This window comes from Otolemur garnettii, unplaced genomic scaffold (assembly GCF_000181295.1).
Source record: "Otolemur garnettii isolate 467f Iridium unplaced genomic scaffold, OtoGar3 scaffold00062, whole genome shotgun sequence".
Taxonomy (NCBI): domain Eukaryota; kingdom Metazoa; phylum Chordata; class Mammalia; order Primates; family Galagidae; genus Otolemur; species Otolemur garnettii.
The window spans coordinates 10,788,591-10,805,602 of NW_003852457.1; the positions used below are offsets into that span (position 1 = coordinate 10,788,591).

General features: G+C 39.3%; 1 protein-coding gene across 3 annotated transcripts in view; it reads right to left on the minus strand.

Moving 5' to 3' along the window:
- Positions 1-17,012, minus strand: part of LOC100950429 (E3 SUMO-protein ligase RanBP2) — a 99,326-nt gene that overhangs the window by 70,757 nt on the left and 11,557 nt on the right. For all 3 annotated transcript variants that reach the window (XM_023514935.1, XM_003792896.3, XM_023514934.1), the window contains exons 2-5: positions 9,170-9,237; positions 6,188-6,299; positions 5,584-5,736; positions 786-1,016 (exon numbers count right to left, since the gene is read on the minus strand). In XM_023514935.1, coding sequence (XP_023370703.1) covers positions 786-1,016; positions 5,584-5,736; positions 6,188-6,299; positions 9,170-9,237 — 564 coding nt within the window. The remainder of the gene's footprint in view (positions 1-785; positions 1,017-5,583; positions 5,737-6,187; positions 6,300-9,169; positions 9,238-17,012) is intronic.

Here is a 17,012-nt window from a genome sequence, read left to right on the forward strand (position 1 = left end):
ATTGACCTGCCATTGCATCCTGCAATCCCTCTACTAGAACACTCAGGGATCTAAAAATTGACCTGCCATTGCATCCTGCAATCCCTCTACTAGAAGTATATCCAAAAGATCAAAATCACTTTGCAAAAAAGATATTTGCACCAGATTGTTCACTGCAGCTCAATTCGTAATAGCCAAGTCATGGAAGAAGACCAAGTGCCCCTCGACCCATGAATGGATTAATAAATTGTGGTATGTGTATACCATGGAATACTGCGCAGCCTTAAAAAAGATGAAGCCTTTACCTCTTTTATGTTTACATGGAGGGATCTGGAATATATTCTCCTGAGTAAAATGTCTCAAGAATGGAGGAAAAAGTATCCAATGTACTCAGTACTTCTATGAAACCTACTTATATTTACTCACACTTTCTTACGAAAGATACAACACAACTATAGCCTAATATAAAAGGGAGAAATGGAATGGGAAAGGAGGGGAGGAGGGAGGGTAGAAGACGGGACCACACCTATGGAATATATGACAAGGGTACAAGTCAAATCTGTGAAGTGTAGAACATAGATGTTTTGGCACAATAATCAAGTAAATGAGGTGAAACCTATGATGACTGGTTTGATGTAACCACGTCAGATTGTATTAAAAAAAAAAAACACCAACACATTGGAACCCACATATGAATAAATGTATTCATGATCTATGTGTATTTGACTTAATAAAATTAAAAAAAAAAATGAGAGATGTATGCTAATTATCTATGGAAATATAGACACCCAGCAGCTTTTACCTACCTTAAGGGTCTGTACAACACACGTGTTCCATTCTAAACTTGAACGCAAAGCTATGTTCCTCTCTGCCTCATGGCAGTGAGCCACAGCATCCTTCAATCTTTTATTTGTGCGATACAACTCCACTAGTCGGATATTCACATGGACATCATCAGGCCTTGCATAAAGTTCTGACTGAATCAAGTCAAAAAGTTTATTCCATCCATCTTCACCATTACAATCCAAAAGCTGTTCCTATTTGAGGGAAAAGAAATGTTTAGAATAATGCCTGTGCAATATTAAACATGCCATAGTCCATATGAGCACCATTCCACAATGGCCTAAATTTAGGATGATGCCACCAAAAGTACCATCCTACATACTTCATTCTTAGTCCCTTCACAGAGTTGCTTACATCACAGAAGCTAACCCTCAATAACTTTTTGAGGAAAGAAACATCTGAGATTACTGTAGTGGCTGTAGTTGCACCCATACTCACCTGAGAGACTTCCAGGACTACTGCCCCATGCTCCTATACATCTCAGTCACCCTCAGAAGCCTACACTTCTCCAGCAAATGCTCGGCAAGATCCTCATCATCTTCAAAGTACTCTGTACTATGTATCTCCCTAAATCTTGACTTCTTCCCTTCCCATCCCCTCTGCTCTTGCTGTTCTATCTTCATCACCTTCTCAAAGAACTGTCGCTACCTCCCGGCCTTAACTGAAAAGGAAACCATCTCAAATTAGCTCCACCACCTGTCCTCTATTATCTCTGAGCCTATGTACAAGAGGAGGATGTGAGGCTGGAATAAAACACTCTCTGTCCCTAACAATTGTCACTGGTATTAGCAATTAAAAGAATATACCAGACTTGGTGCCTGTGGCTCAAGCGGCTAAGGCACCAGCCACGTACACCTGAGCTGGCAGGTTCGAATCCAGCCCGGGCCCGCCAAACAACAATGACGGCTGCACCCAAAAAATAGCCGGGCATTGTGGTGGGCGCCTGTGGTCCCAGCTACTTGGGAGATGGAGGCAGGAGACTCGCTTGAGCCCAGGAGTTGGAGGTTGCTGTGAGTTGTGATGCCATGGCACTCTACCCAGGGGGACAGCTTGAGGCTCTGTCCCAAAAAATAAAAATGAAAAAAAAAAAAAAAGAATATACCAGATACACAATAGCTTAGCTACTCAGTTCCTTAATATCATCTCCATAAAATTGTATTCTGCTCCAACCTCTGCCTTCCATTTGCCACTGACACAGGGTCTTCAACATCTGTATTTGGTCATACCAAAAAGAACACCACCATCATGAGAACTTTTTAAAAATCCTATGATATGCAAAAGAAAAAGCCTCCTCACCAGTAATATTTTTATTCCTTAAACAAATGCCAGAAAATTATTATTAGTAGTAAGCCTTATATTGCAGAGAAATAATATTACTCTTCCCAAGCCATTCTAAATGTGTCTATTAGAGCAAACAAACAAACAAACAAAAAAAAAAAAAAAACAATAAAATACGTGACGCCTGTGGCTCAAAGGAGTAGGGAGCCAACCCCATACACCAGAGGTGGCGGGTTCAAACATGGCCCTGGCCAAAAACTGCAAAAAAAAAAAACAATAGAATGAAATTACCTTGAATAACAATCATAAATCTCATGGATTTCAATTACAAAAAATGGGGAAAAATCTAAAATAAAGTTGTATTTCAGACAATAGTGCCTTAAAAAGTTATTAAAACAGGCCAGGCACAGTGGGCCATGCCTGTAATCCCAGCCTTCTGGGAGGATGAGGCGGGTGAATTGCTTGGGCTCAGGAGTTCAAGACCAGCCTAAGGAAGAGCAAGACCCTATCTCTAAAAACAGCTGGAGGTTTTGGCGGGTGCCTATAATCCCTGCTACTTGGGACGCTGAGGCAAGAGAATCACTTAAGCCCAAAAGTTTGTGGTTTCTGTGAGCTATGGCACCAGGGCACTCTATGAAGGGTGTCAAAGTCAAACTATGTTAAAAAAAAAAAAAAAGACGAAGAAGAAAAAGAAAAAAAGGTTATTAAGAAAAACCAAGAATAAATCGGGATGCTTCAGAAGTATCTGTACATTTTTTAGACAGCCAAAAAAATAAAACCCTACCATAAGGTATGTTTCTTAACACTACAGACCCAAATGGACTGAACTGATGTGGCCAATACAGGAATCATGTTTGAAGCATAACAAAGACAATGTGGTAAAGAAACCTGCAGGATTAAGCCTAACACTTCAGATTAATATTTAAAATCATGCTGGTTTGGCTGAGTGCAGTGGCTCATGCCTATAATCCTAGCATGCTGGGAGGATCACTTGAGGTGAAGGGAGTTCATAACTAGCTCGAGCAAAGGCAGACATCATCTCTATCTACTAAAACTAGAAAAATGAACCAGACATAGTGGTATGCATCTATAGTCCTAGCTACTCAGGAGGCTGTGGCAGGAAGATTGCTCGAGCACAGAAATTTGAGGTTGCTGTGAGCTAGGCTGAGGCCATGGCACTCTAGCCCAGGCAACAGAGCCAGGCTCTGCCTCAAAAAAAAAAAAAAAAATCAAGCTGTTTATCATGGGGCAGAAGGAAGCTTCATGTTACTAATATTTATCTCTAGGAACTTTTAAAATATTTTTTCAGATTTAAAAATCTGTGCATGATTGTTCACAGCATATGAACAAATGACAGACAAAAACTGGAAACAACCAAAATGTCCCTTAGAAGTGAATGGTTAAGTCCTGGAACATGAAAACACTGCAAAGCAGTAAAGGGACAAGCTATTAATACACAAAATGTGGATGGATCTCAAAGGACACTTTGCTGACTGAAAAAAACCTAACCTCAAAAGGTCATATACTTCATGAGTCCATTTACACAACGTTTTAATTATAAAAGTACAGAGTTGGAGAACAGATTAATAGTTACCAGATTAGGGATGATATGGAGGAGGTGGTGGGTGAGAATATAACAGAAGTGGCATGAGGGAGATCTCTGTGGTAAGGAAGTACTTGTATATCTTGACTACATGTGATAAAATAAAATGGAACTATACACATATATAGTATCCGTATCAAATTCCTGCTTTTGACATTGTACCATAATTACGTAAGAAATGAGCTGAGCGTCCCTTATCCAAAATGCTTAAGGAACTCTGTTTCCTAGAGTGAACGCCACAAGCACATTAGGGTTACATTATATAATTTTTTACCACCAAATAAATGTACCCATTAAAATGACCACCTAAAATAACCCATTAATTATAGGCTTCACAGACTGTGAGCTTAGTTAACATCTGTAGCAAAGGGCCTGCTCTAATACTCATTTTAAATGTAAACTTAGGCTGAAATGTCTATTGAGATGTTTTGCATCTCCTAATTAAGCTAAGAGTTTGTGGGGCTTTTTAAACCTTCAAAAATATATATATTTTTAAAGTTTGGAAACAAAAAAAAAAATAAATGTTTGGATCCAGAATTATTTTGAATAACACATTTTTCACATTTTAGAATGTTTGCATTATACTTAAGTAGAGCATTCCAAATCTGAAAATCCAAAATCCAAAATGCTCCACTGAGCATTCCCTTGAGTAGCATGACAGCACTCAGAAAGTTTCAAACTTTGGAACATTTCAGATTTTGGATTTGGGCTGCTCAATTTGTATGATCATTAGCAAAAATTGTAGGTTACACAGGACCTTTCTGCACAATCTTCGCAATTTCCTGTGGGAAAAAAATGTATAATTATTTCAAAACAAAAATTCTATCAGTAACAAATATTGGGGGCAGGAAGGTTACTAAAGACAATACTCACTTATAATTCGTTTAGTATTGTACATACATAATAATGTATGAAAAATGTTATATAACACTGTAAAAGTGTTTGTCAAACACATTTCCAAAGGCCTTCTCCAAAGGAGAAAGTTACTTAGTAAACTTATTTTACTCAATAAAGAATAACAATCAGATGGTGCAGTGCGGTGGTTCATGCCTGTAATTCCAGCATTCTGGGAGGCCAAGGCAGGTGGACTGCCTGCCCTAGAGACCAGCCTGAGCAAGAATGAGACCCTGTCTCCAAAAATAGCTGGGCGTTGTGGTGGGCACCTATAGTCCCTGCTACTTGGGAGGCTGATGCAGGAGAATCGCTTTGAGCCCAGGATTTTGCAGCTGCTTTGAGCTATGACACCCTAGCATTCTACCCAGGGCGACGAAATAAGACTCTCAAGAAAAAAGAGAGAGCGAGAATAACAATCAGGACAAGTTAATACATTAGCAAGAACTTCCTGTTGTTTTCAGTAATTACTCCTAACATACTAAAGCAATCATCATTGTATATTTTGCTAGAACATCTCACTATCCCAGAAGACAACCTTTACATTTTTTGACAATAGTTACTAGAAAACTTTTCTTTATAACAATCCTAAACTTATATATAAAACCAGCACACTGTACCCCATGACTGATTTAATTAAAAAAAAAAAATCCTAAACTTGTCATCCTATAGTAATTTTAATCTAATGAAGCAAAAATGTTATACCAGAGTTTAATTTAAATCTTTGCTCCACCATTAGCTACTAAACTGTAAAATTCCTACAATATTAAATATTTCAAGGGTAAAGGAGATATCAATTGTAAAGCTTAACACTGCCTAGCAAGACAACAGATGTTCAGAAAGGTTTTAATGATTTTTGTAAAAGAAAAATTCTAAAGGTAACACTCCAGGTTAAGGTTTGCAATTGTAAAGTAATTTAAGCTCCAAATACTACAAATAGTTGTGTCTTTATATGTTTTATCAGGTCTTTTTTTTTTTTTTTTTTTTACCTTTAGTTTATAAATTGCTGGACTTCCCGGAAAAAGTTTAGCTGCTCTTTCAACCCAGTATTTTGCTCGTCCATCAGTAACATCATTTTTACAAAGCAATTCTGCGATCTTCAACACGAGATCTTTTTGTGTTGGATTTAATTCCACTGAACGCTGATATTAGAAAAGAAATTAAAAATTAATAAACTGCATGCATATAACTATGTAGACTCAAAGGTTAAAAAATTATCATTGCACCCATTAAAAACTCTAGTCCTAGAGGATAACATATTATTTCAAAGTAGTTAAAATTAAAATGTCTCTTAAGTGAATTTTCTGGACATGAATCAAATCAAAAATGATGTTTTATTAGGTGAATGCAAAACACACATACACAAAGACTATTTCTGACCATGTTAGACTTAAAATTTATAGGTGTTAAATTATAGTGTACTTTGGGCCCAATAATTTTAATTCTGCTCCAAGCCACATTGCTTACTAGTACTATGACATCAATGCTTATTTTCATGACATCCATAAAATATGTAACTTGCTCATTACATAAATTACTCTGGGCATCATGTGTGTGGTTGTGCAAAGGCCATATTTTAATCCTATTATTTACCTTGTAACACTCAACAGCTTTGTCTGTGTTTTCCTCTACTTCATAAAGAAGACCCAGAAATCTGTGAGCTTTGGGATCCCTCTCTTGCACATTAATATATGTAGATATGTATCTGTTTTAAAATAATACAAAAGGAAATAATGTTTAAATATTAAAATTAAAACTATTTAATTGCTAACTGAAGAGTACATCTGCAACCAAGCATTCACTATACATTGTTATTCAATGGACTACCACTATTTACTTAAACTGAAACATGCACAAAACTCAAAAAGTATTTATAGGAAGAAATGGATAATACTTAAAAACACAGAGTTGACAACATACTCATTCTACAATTAAATGCCACCTTTACCAAATATTTTTTCCAATGTCATCCACATTTAAGAAATAAACATACAGGGTGGCTATAAAGTTTGTGTGTAATTTTAAACTGCACACAAACATTATGGACACCCTGCATAAACCGCATTTTCTTCCTGATCACATTTATATACAAAGAATTTTGCATATAAATCAGAAAATTAATTAGTTGACATTTTTAAAGTTATGATACTGCAAAATACTAAAGAGTACAAATTTCCCAAACAGTAACAGAAAAATGTACACATCTTTTAAACAAGAAAATTATTTTTTTACACTACTATGCCCAGTTAAAATTGAAAAGAAAAATTACTAACTACAAGTAAGTAAATACAGATAATTTCCACTTTTTAAATCAAGTAGCAACTGAATATAAGTAAATATCCTTTAGGTTTAATGACAATGTTATCTATCATAAAAGAAATTAGACCAAAGACAGAAACTACTAGAGAAAAGTCTCACATTAACAAGGAATAAAGGTTAACAGCCCCAGTGTCACTGAAGTACCACCAAATAAAGCCCCATTTTACTTCTGTATCAGCATTTGCATCTTTCTGCCTTTACTAGCCTGACTCCCTCCTAATTTCCTGCTTTAAGCCATGCCAAGACAGGAACTCAGAATCATCAAGCTTTTTAGCCCTAAGGAGCAGACAAAACCCCAGAGTGTTGCATATTAATTCAATCAAAGATCTTTCACATAAGCTATTCTCCTGGCCAGTAATGGAAGTTTTATTCTGTATTCACTGCTCTTTTCCAGCTGACTAATGTTATCGGATATGTAACCAAAATGATATAGGCAAGGTCCTCTTTTAATGCAAGACAGATTTTTAGACAAAGTATTTTTTTTCTTTGTAGTTGAGATTTTATTGGTTGTGCTGAGCATTAGTACAGACATTTCAATTTGTACACAATTTTTTTTTTCTTTTTTGAGACAGAGCCACAAGCTGTCCCCCTGGGTAGAGTGCTGTGGCACCATAGCTCACAGCCCAACTCCTGGGCTCAAGCGATTCTCCTGCCTCTGCCTCCCAAGTAGCTAGAACAACAGGCACCTGCCACAACACCCGGCTATTTTTTTCTTTTTTTTGGTTGCAGCCATCATTGTTGTTTGGAGGGCCCAGGCTGGATTTGAACCTACCAGCTCAGGTGTGTGGCTGGTGCTTTAGCCACTTGAGCCACAGGCGCCAAGCCTATACACAATTCTTAACATGTGTACCCCAAATCTAAAAAGTCATTTATTGTAATTCTTTTTTAAACAGTTATTCCTATGACTTTCCAGATTAAAATTTGGAGGCAATTCTCCTTAAGAGGATATCAAGTACCAGTATCTTCAAATGTCAATAAACTGTTAAGTCCCACCAATTCATACTCAAATTTTCAGTCCTTCACAGCACAGTGACAAAGTTATTAGGAAAACAGTACTACCACAACGAAAAATGTTACAGAGTGTACACAATTCTGACACGGAGAGCCATGATCATACGAGTGGTTCTCTTTAGGAAACAATTCTACTAAAAAACAACACGGGAATGGAAGTAATTTAAAATGTTCAAGACATTAAATGCAGGACTAGAACTCCATACAGCCATTTAGCATGCTTTGTATTACAGTATATAAAAACTAACTCCCATCTATGGAATGTTAAGCTGACACCCAAGACAGTCTAAGCCTCCCATAATTCAACATCCCACACTGTTTTCTGGTTGTATCAAAAAATAAACAACCAGCAAATGATTTCACCTCTTTTTAAACAAAAAAGCATTTACACTCAAAAAATGGGATGAGGTGAGATTCCCTCCTTCCTAAAAATGTTTCTAGGGCTACTAAAAACTTACATTTACAAAATAGTTGATAAAAATATTCCTCTGGGTTGTACAAGAAGGGAGACAGGGACCACTGATAAGACATGGTTTATAATATTAATCAGACTTGGCTTCTTTCTCCCCTGCTTCATCAGCAGCTGGATTCTCCTCGGTTTTAGTTTCTCGGTTTTCTGCTGGTAAATCTTGTTTGGTTTCTTGGTTAGCCACTTCGGCCTGCTTTCCCTTTGCTCTTTTTTGTCTTTAGATTTATCCCTTGCTGCTGTCTTTTTTGGTTTCATTTCCACTTTCGCAGCTCTTCCTTCCCAGCGCCTTGGGCAGAGCTGACCCTCGTCCTGTCTTCCGCAACGATGCAGTGGGCAGGGCGCATGTTGGGTGCCTGGGGGCCGCAATGAGCCCAGAGCCTTCACAAAGCTGCGCTGCCTGGCCGCTGCCACTCCTCCCACCGCCAAAGCTGCTGAGACCCGCGGCCTGGGGCAGGACGGTGGGAGAACCAACCAGATGGAATTGGTCTGGGAGCCCGCCTCCTGTTCTCCCCACCCTCACCCACAAAGTATTCTACACTGAACAATTTCTTTTAGTAGGTATGGTATAAACAAGGAGCAGTATGCAGAAAATACTCATTCTATGAACAATCTCAGCAGAATCTAGGCTGGTCCTTAACAATCTAAAAGTAATGAATCCCTTATTCCAGGATACACTTAGGAAGAACTGCTGAAGAATATATTTTAATCTATTTCAAAGAACATGAGGAAAGACATTGATTTCACAAAACTAATATATGTTTACGGGTTGTACTTACTTTTTAGCAAGATCATATTCTTTAGCTTCATAATACAACTTTGCAAAATAGAATCCTTTCATTGACTTCTAAAAAAAAAAAAAAAGTTATTTTACTTTTCACATAGAAATACTTTTTTCCCAAAGGACTAAAAATTGGTCCCAATAAAACATAATTTTTTTTTTTTTTTTTTTTTTGAGACAGAGCCTCAAGCTGTCCCCCCTGGGTAGGGTGCCGTGGCATTACGGCTCACAGCAACCTCCAACCCCTGGGCTCAAGCAAGTCTCCTGCCTCAGCCTCCCAAGTAGCTGGGACCACAGGTGCCCACCACAACGCCCGGATAGTTTTTGGTTGCAGCTGTCATTGTTTGGCGGGCCCGGGCTGGATTCGAACCCGCCACCTTAGGTGTATGTGGCTGGCGCCTTAGCAACTTGAGCCACAGGCGCCGAGCCAAACTTAAATTATTTTGAGTTCATCTGAAAGATAAAAATTTTTTTAATTAACTGAAAAATTCGTGTATATTCTAAAAGTCAACATTTCATGTTTTACAATTCCTATCATAAAAAAAATTCAAGACTAGCAAGACAAGCAACTAAGAGAAGAATTTATATCAGCCTTGGAAACCTTAGAAACCATGTGGTACCTCTCTCTCACTTTACAAATAGGTAAACACTCTCTTCTTCTACCATGTCTAAGGCTTTAGGAAGGATAAACAAGTACTTCAGACCCATTAAGGCACTGGGGATTCCAGGTCTATGTATTAGTTTCTCTACAGAGAAAATAGGTTATACATACACACACACAGTGCTAAAAAATGTATATGCATTTAAGTAAGAAAAATTACAAGAGCTGCAGGATAACAACATACAAGATAACACATGTTCTTGATATATATTGAGTATTACAATTTTAATACATTTTTTTCCTTTCTTGAAACGTATATGCATTTTTTGGCACTGGATGTGTGTGCATGCATGGAGTATATATTTTATGTATTTATTTATTTGGAGGTGGTGTCTCATTCCAGCCCAGGCTGGAACACAGTGTTGCCTGATCCCACCTAACTGTAACCTCAGAAACACTCCCTCTGCCTCAGTCTCTCAAGTAGCTAAGATTACAGGCATGCATTGCCATGCCTGGTTAATTTTTTTAAATTATATTTTTTGTGGGCAGCACCTGTGGCTCAAAGGAGTAGGGTGCTGACCCCTTATGCTGGAGGTGGTGGGTTCAAGCCCAGCTCTGGCCAAAACTGCAAAAAATAAATAAATAAATTATTTTTTGTGAAGACCAGGCATGGTGGCTCATCCCTGTAATGCTAGCAACTCTGGGAGGACAAGGTGGGTGGACTGCTTGAGCTCAGGAGATTAAGACAAACTGAGCAAGAGTGAGATTCCATTTCTAAAAAAAAAAAGAAACACCTGGGCCTTGTGATAGGCACATGTAGTCCCACCTACTTGGGAGGCTGAGGCAAGTAGTTCTTGGGTTCACTGGAACCCAAGAGTTCAAGGTTGCTGTGAGCTATAATGCCACACCACTCAACCCTAGGGTGACTGAGTGAGGATCTATCTAAAAACACACACACACACACACACACACACACACATATATATATATGGGGGGAGGGGCGGGGACAGGGTCTCACTATATTGCCCAGCCTGGTCTAAAACAATGTTCTTGCCTTGGGCTCCCTCAGTGCTGGGATTATTGGCATGAACCACCACACCCAGCCCAGATAAGTATTTTATACTCAAGTAATCAAATTTAGAAATAAAAATTGAATTCTTCAGATAATAAACAAAGTCCACACACTGGCTCTTTATTCTCATAAACTCTGAAGTTTAAAATGCTGATAACATACCAGGTAATGTTTCATCCATGTGCTAAAGAGTACAGAGTTAGCAAACATCTTATTTTTGAAGACTGTACAAGGACATGGGGAAAAAAATCAAAATACTAAGTATTCTACTGAGAAGCATGTTTTCAAAAGTATGTTTCTGAATAGATATATATATAAATTCTAATTACCTCTGAACTATAGAATTATGTTGTATTTAAGGATTTTTTCCTAGCTCTGGCACCCACCTGAATTCTTTTCACTTTTGTACCAGGTCTTTTCTAAGAAATTGCGCTTTTTTGAGACAGAGTCTCACTCTGCTGCCCTGCACAGAGTGCTATGGTGTCATAGCTCACAGCAACCTCAAACTCTTGGGCTCAAGAGATCCTCTGGCCTCAGCCTCCTGAGTAGCTGGGACTATAGGAACCAGCCACAATGTCCGGCTAATTTTTCTATTTTTAGTACAGGCGGGGGTCTTACTCTTGGTCAGGATGGTCTTGAACTTCTGAGCTTAAGCAATCCACTAGTGTCAGCCTCCCAGAGTGTTAGGATTACAGGCATGAGCCACCATCCCCAGCTAGAAATTGCATTTTTTAAGGAACACTAAAATAGAAATATAGTTTATGTTTCTTAAGACTCACAAAATTTAGGATTTTTTTTCATTGTGCCTACTATTCACCAAGTACAGTTAAAGAAGTCACTGAGGAATCAGCAGCAAACAAAAGTCTCTACCTTCATGAAGCCTGCCCTTCAGTAACAGTGACAAGTAAATAGATATATTTATTAGTGAGTATTAAGGGTACCACTTTACAGTATTCCACCAATTATTTACAATATTTCCTATTTTAACAAATCTATCATCAGTATTCATCTCACAAATCACAGATATTCTAACAATATGGCAATGTTTCTTCTTTCTTAAGCGATAATGATGGTAGGGTGCAAACAACAGCATCCCAGATTCTGTAAAAGAAACAAGAGTTGTCAGGTAGGATCTCTTTGAGGAGGTATTTGATCAGAAACCTGAATAAAGTGAAGAAGTGGTTATCCATGGCAGACTGAACAGCAGATAAACTGCAATAATTTAACCAGTCTCCACTGCTTACTATACAAGTTGTTTCAATTTTTCTTTCTTATGAAACCTGCAGAAAGCATTCTCAAATCACACCATCTATGGGAAATACTTTTCTCTTGACTTCCAAGATACCATGCGAACCAGTTTCACTTCTACATTAGTGACTTTCCTTCAGCTCCCTCATAGGCCCTTCCTTTCTTCACAACAGCTTGCTTTCCCAGGAGTTGGTTCCAATCCCTCTTCTTCTCAGTAAATCTTACCTGTGACACACACTGAATTGAACCTAACAACTACCAACTATATGTTACTCTCAAATATTTATCTTTGGATGTTTCCTCTTCTGAACTCTAAACTCATGTGCAAAATATCATTAAGATCTGTCAGTTTTACCTTCTATGTTATCTCAACCCATCCATTTTCTACATCTCCACTGCTACTAAATCCAAACCTGCGGCTCCGCGCCTATAGCTCAACCGGCTAAGGCGCCAGCCACGTACACCTAAGGTGGCGGGTTCGAATCCCCAGCCCGGACCCGCCAAACAACAATGACGGCTGCAACCAAAAAATAGCCAGGCGTTGTGGCGGGCGCCTGTGGTCCCAGCTACTTGGGAGGCGGAGGCAGGAGACTCGCTTGAGCCCAGGAGTTGGAGGTTGCTGTGAGCTGTAATGCCATGGCACTCTACCCAGGGGGACAGCTTGAGGCTCTGTCTCAAAAAAAAAAAAAAAATCCAAACCTGCTATGACTTCTGAGACTACTAAAAAGGCTAATCCCTTACTGTACCCCACTGTAATATTTCTCCAACCCATTCACCAGAGGGGTATGTATACCATTTTAAAACATAAAGACAAACCAAGTACTGACTCTGCTTAAAATTTTAAATCCTTCCATTTACACTTTGAAAATATTCAAATGTCTCACCAAAAACTGGCATGACGTGGCACCTGCCTACCTCTCCAATTTCACTTCATCTGCCCCCTTATATCATAGTTTAGCAAGTGACTAAAATCAAGATGTACCTTTTTAACTGTCACAATCCTGGGAATCAACTGTTTACCTAAAACAAAAGCCAGCAGCAGGTGCTGACTTGATGTGATTTCTGCCAAGGACTCTCAGTAAAGAAATTCAATGAAGGTAGATAAATAGCAGGGTAATTATGATCTCTCATGGTAGTTAATGCCTCATCAATTGTCCTAGTGAAAACAGAGCTAACAGAATGAATGGGCTTGAGAGAATCAGCTAAAAAAGATCCTATTGAGCATGACTGTAGTCTGCCACAGTAAAGAGGTATGAGAGGTGCAGAAGAAGTCGGAGACCCCTAGTGGTACCTGCCCCTACCTTACCTCCCTCCTATATCATGGGAGGGAGGTAAAGGGTAACATGGATGTCCTAAGAAAAGCTCAGGGAAGACAAAACTCCACTGCAGCATAAGGGGGAAAAGTCACTTTATCTTGATTTTCAGTATAAACACAAACTCTGAAGGTGGCCCCCAATCTTTCTGACCTTTTTTGGTTTTAAGCAGGGGGTGTCAGAAAAGGTGTGATTGGCTTTGTGCAACCAAGCATTCACTGAAGCCCACTTTTTGGTCCTTTCTGTCAGTTCATCATATCTTTATTGGGGATAATTTACTTATCATTGGATTGTTCCCTCACTAATACAGTCAGCTTTAGAACTCCGTAAGATAGGTTTTACTACACTAATGTCAAGTTTCCATAATAATCCTTCCCAGTACAAGAGGAACCACAGTTCAGTCACCTGGTTTATAAGCTACTGAATCAAACCTACCATCAGGGTGGTGCCTATGGCTCAAAAGGGTAGGGCGCTGGCCCCATATGCCAGAGGTGGCAGATTCAAACCCAGCCCCGGCCAAAAAAAAACCCCAAAAAACAAAAAAAACCCCAACCATCAGTGAGGTTCTGACTGAAGGCTTCTAAGAAGCCCACCCAGGCATTGACAGCACAGCAGCATGGTAGAGGTTTGGCTGGTTTTGGATAGTAGCTCTTCTACTCTTTTTCTCTGACTGTACTTCCCCTGTTGGCCCCCCTCCCGTCCCATTGTTGTTATTTAACACAGTATCCTGTTTATTTCCTTCATAGCACTGATCCAACTCAAAGTTGTTTCTATTCTTATGTGTTTGACTATCCTTCAAAACTGTAGACTGTAAAAATATAAAATTCTTGAGGTCTGATCACCACCATGGAACCTAAAACATACCTGGCAGATGGTAGATACTTAGTACTTTTTGAAATACACATAAATATGTGTATCTGTGATTATTTCCTTAGGATAAATTCCTAGTAATTAAATGACTATTTCAAATAATTAAAAAAAATTGGAGCTTTTCCTATATTATCAATTCCTCATAAAGTTTATATTTACTCTCCTAGTTGGTACTAGAAGGTAAGAGTATATACTCTTCAGAAATGATCTTTTTTTTTTGGACACAGAGTCTTACTTTGTCGCCCTTAGTAGAGTGGTATTACATCACAGTTCACAGCAACCTCAAACCCATGGGCTTAAGCAATTCTCTTGCCTCAGCCTCCCAAGTAACTGACTATAGGTGCCCACCACAACGCCAGGCTATTTTTTTATTGCAGTTGTCATTGTTGTTTAGCTGGCCTGGACTGGGCTGGAACATGCCAACTTCAGTGTATGTGGCTGGCACCATAACCACTGTGCTATGGGCGCCTAGCCTCATTATCTTTTATTTCCTTTTCCTTAGTCTTTGCTAACCTGGAAGGCAGAAGAACTAATATAAAGCTAACTTGGCATTTCTGATTACTATGCCCATTTTTTTTTTTTTTTTTTTTTTTGAGACAGAGCCTCAAGCTATCCCCCTGGGCAGAGTGCCGTGGCATTACAGCTCACAGCAACCTCCCACTCCTGGGCTCAAGCAAGTCTCCTGCCTCCGCCTCCCAAGTAGCTGGGACCACAGGCGCCCGCCACAACGCCCGGCTATTTTTTTGGTTGCAGCCGTCATTGTTGTTTGGCGGGTCCGGGCTGGGGATTCGAACCCGCCACCTTAGGTGTACGTGGCTGGCGCCTTAGCCCGTTGAGCTATAGGCGCCGAGCCACTATGCCCATTTTTAAAAAATAAGCACACTGAAATACTTAGAGTGTATTCTCTACTAATATACTTTAGCCATTCCTATTTTTGAGCAGGCAGGAAGAATACTGTCACTAATTTTTAGGGGGGGGGGACAAAGTTTCACTTGGTCACCCTTGGTAGGTGCTGTAGCATCACAGCTCACAGCAACCTCAAACTCTTGGGCTCAAGCAATCCTCTTGCCTCAGCCTCCCAAGCAGCTGGAACTACAGACCCTGCCACAATGCACGACTATTTTATAGAGACAGAGTCTCACTCTGGGTCAGGCTGGTCTCAAACCTGTGAGCTCACCTCCCAAGCACCTCAACCTCCCAAGTGCTGGGATTATAGGCGTGAGCTACCACGCCCAGCCTTAATTTTTAAAGATTCCTAACCATGCTGATAGTTAAGTGATTTTTCTTTTTTTACAGTTTTCCCAGGTTGTGATCTGTCGCGGTGTTCCATGTACTTCTGAAATAAGACTTCAATTTTTCCTAGCACTCTGGGAGACCAAGGCAGGTGGATTGCTTGAGCGCAGGAGTTCAGAGAACAGCCTGAGCAAGGAGGAGACCCTGAATCTACTCAAAATAAAAAAATTAGCCTCGCATAGTGCTGCATGCCTATTGTCCCAGCTACTTGAGAGCCTGAGGCAAGAGGACTGCTCAAGCCAAAGAGTTTAAGGTTGCTGTGAGCTATGATACCATGACACTCTACCCAGGGCAACAAAGTGAGACTCTGTTTCAAAAAAAAACAAAATAAAACAAAACAAAAAACTTTGATTCTTATTCAAAAGCAATCTTTGCTTGCTTACACTTTCTAAATATATGCTAAGAAAGGCTTTTCTTATTTGAGATACATGAAATATCCACCCATATTTTATTTCAGTTTCTCTAATACTACTTTTAAATTTCACTTATTTTAGTAAACAGTATAGACCCTCAATTCTTAAAATGTTTTTTAAAAACTAGTAATTATAAGTGAATCTTTCTAAAAGTAGAATATAAATGTCTTAACACAGTAAGAAAATGACATAAAGGCTATGTTAACCAGTTAGATGAAAATATTTCAAATTGTATATGAAAACATGACACTGTACCCCATGATTGCATTAATGTACACAGCTATCATCTAATTAAAAAAAAAAAACATAGTAATTACGGCTCGGTGTCTGTGGCTCAAGCAGCTAAGGCACCAGCCATATACACCTGAGCTGGTGGGTTCGAATCCAGCTCGGGCCCGCCAAACAATGATGGCTGCAACCAAAAAAATAATAGCCAGATGTTGTGGTCGGCACCTGCAGTCCCAACTACTTGGGAGGCTGAGGCAGGAGAATCGCTTGAGCCCAGGAATTGGAGGCTGCTATGAGCTGTGATGCCACGGCACTCTACCCAGGGTGACAGCTTAAGGCACTGTCTAAAAAAAAAAACAAAAAAACTGGTAATTATTGAATCAACGTCTATTAAATAAACCATATTTTCTCCATCAATTTAGAATGCCAGCTAATAAAATTTTTTATTAAATATTATGAAATCATGGCTCAGTGCCTGTGGCTTAAGTGGCTAAGGCGCCAGCCACATACACCTAAGGTGGAGGGTTCAAATCCAGCCCAGGCCTACCAAACAACAATGACGGCTACAAACAAAAAATAGCCAAGCACTGTGCCGGGCGCCTGTAGTCCCAGCTACTTGGGAGGCAGAGGCAGGAGACTCGCTTGAGCCTAGGAGTTGGAGGTTGCTGTGAGCTGTGATGCCACAGCACTCTACCCAGGGTTGACAGCTTAAGGCTCTGTCTCAAAATAAATAAATAAATAAATATTATGAAATCTTTTTTTTTTTGAGACAAAGCCTCAAGCTGTCCCCCTGGGTAGAGTGC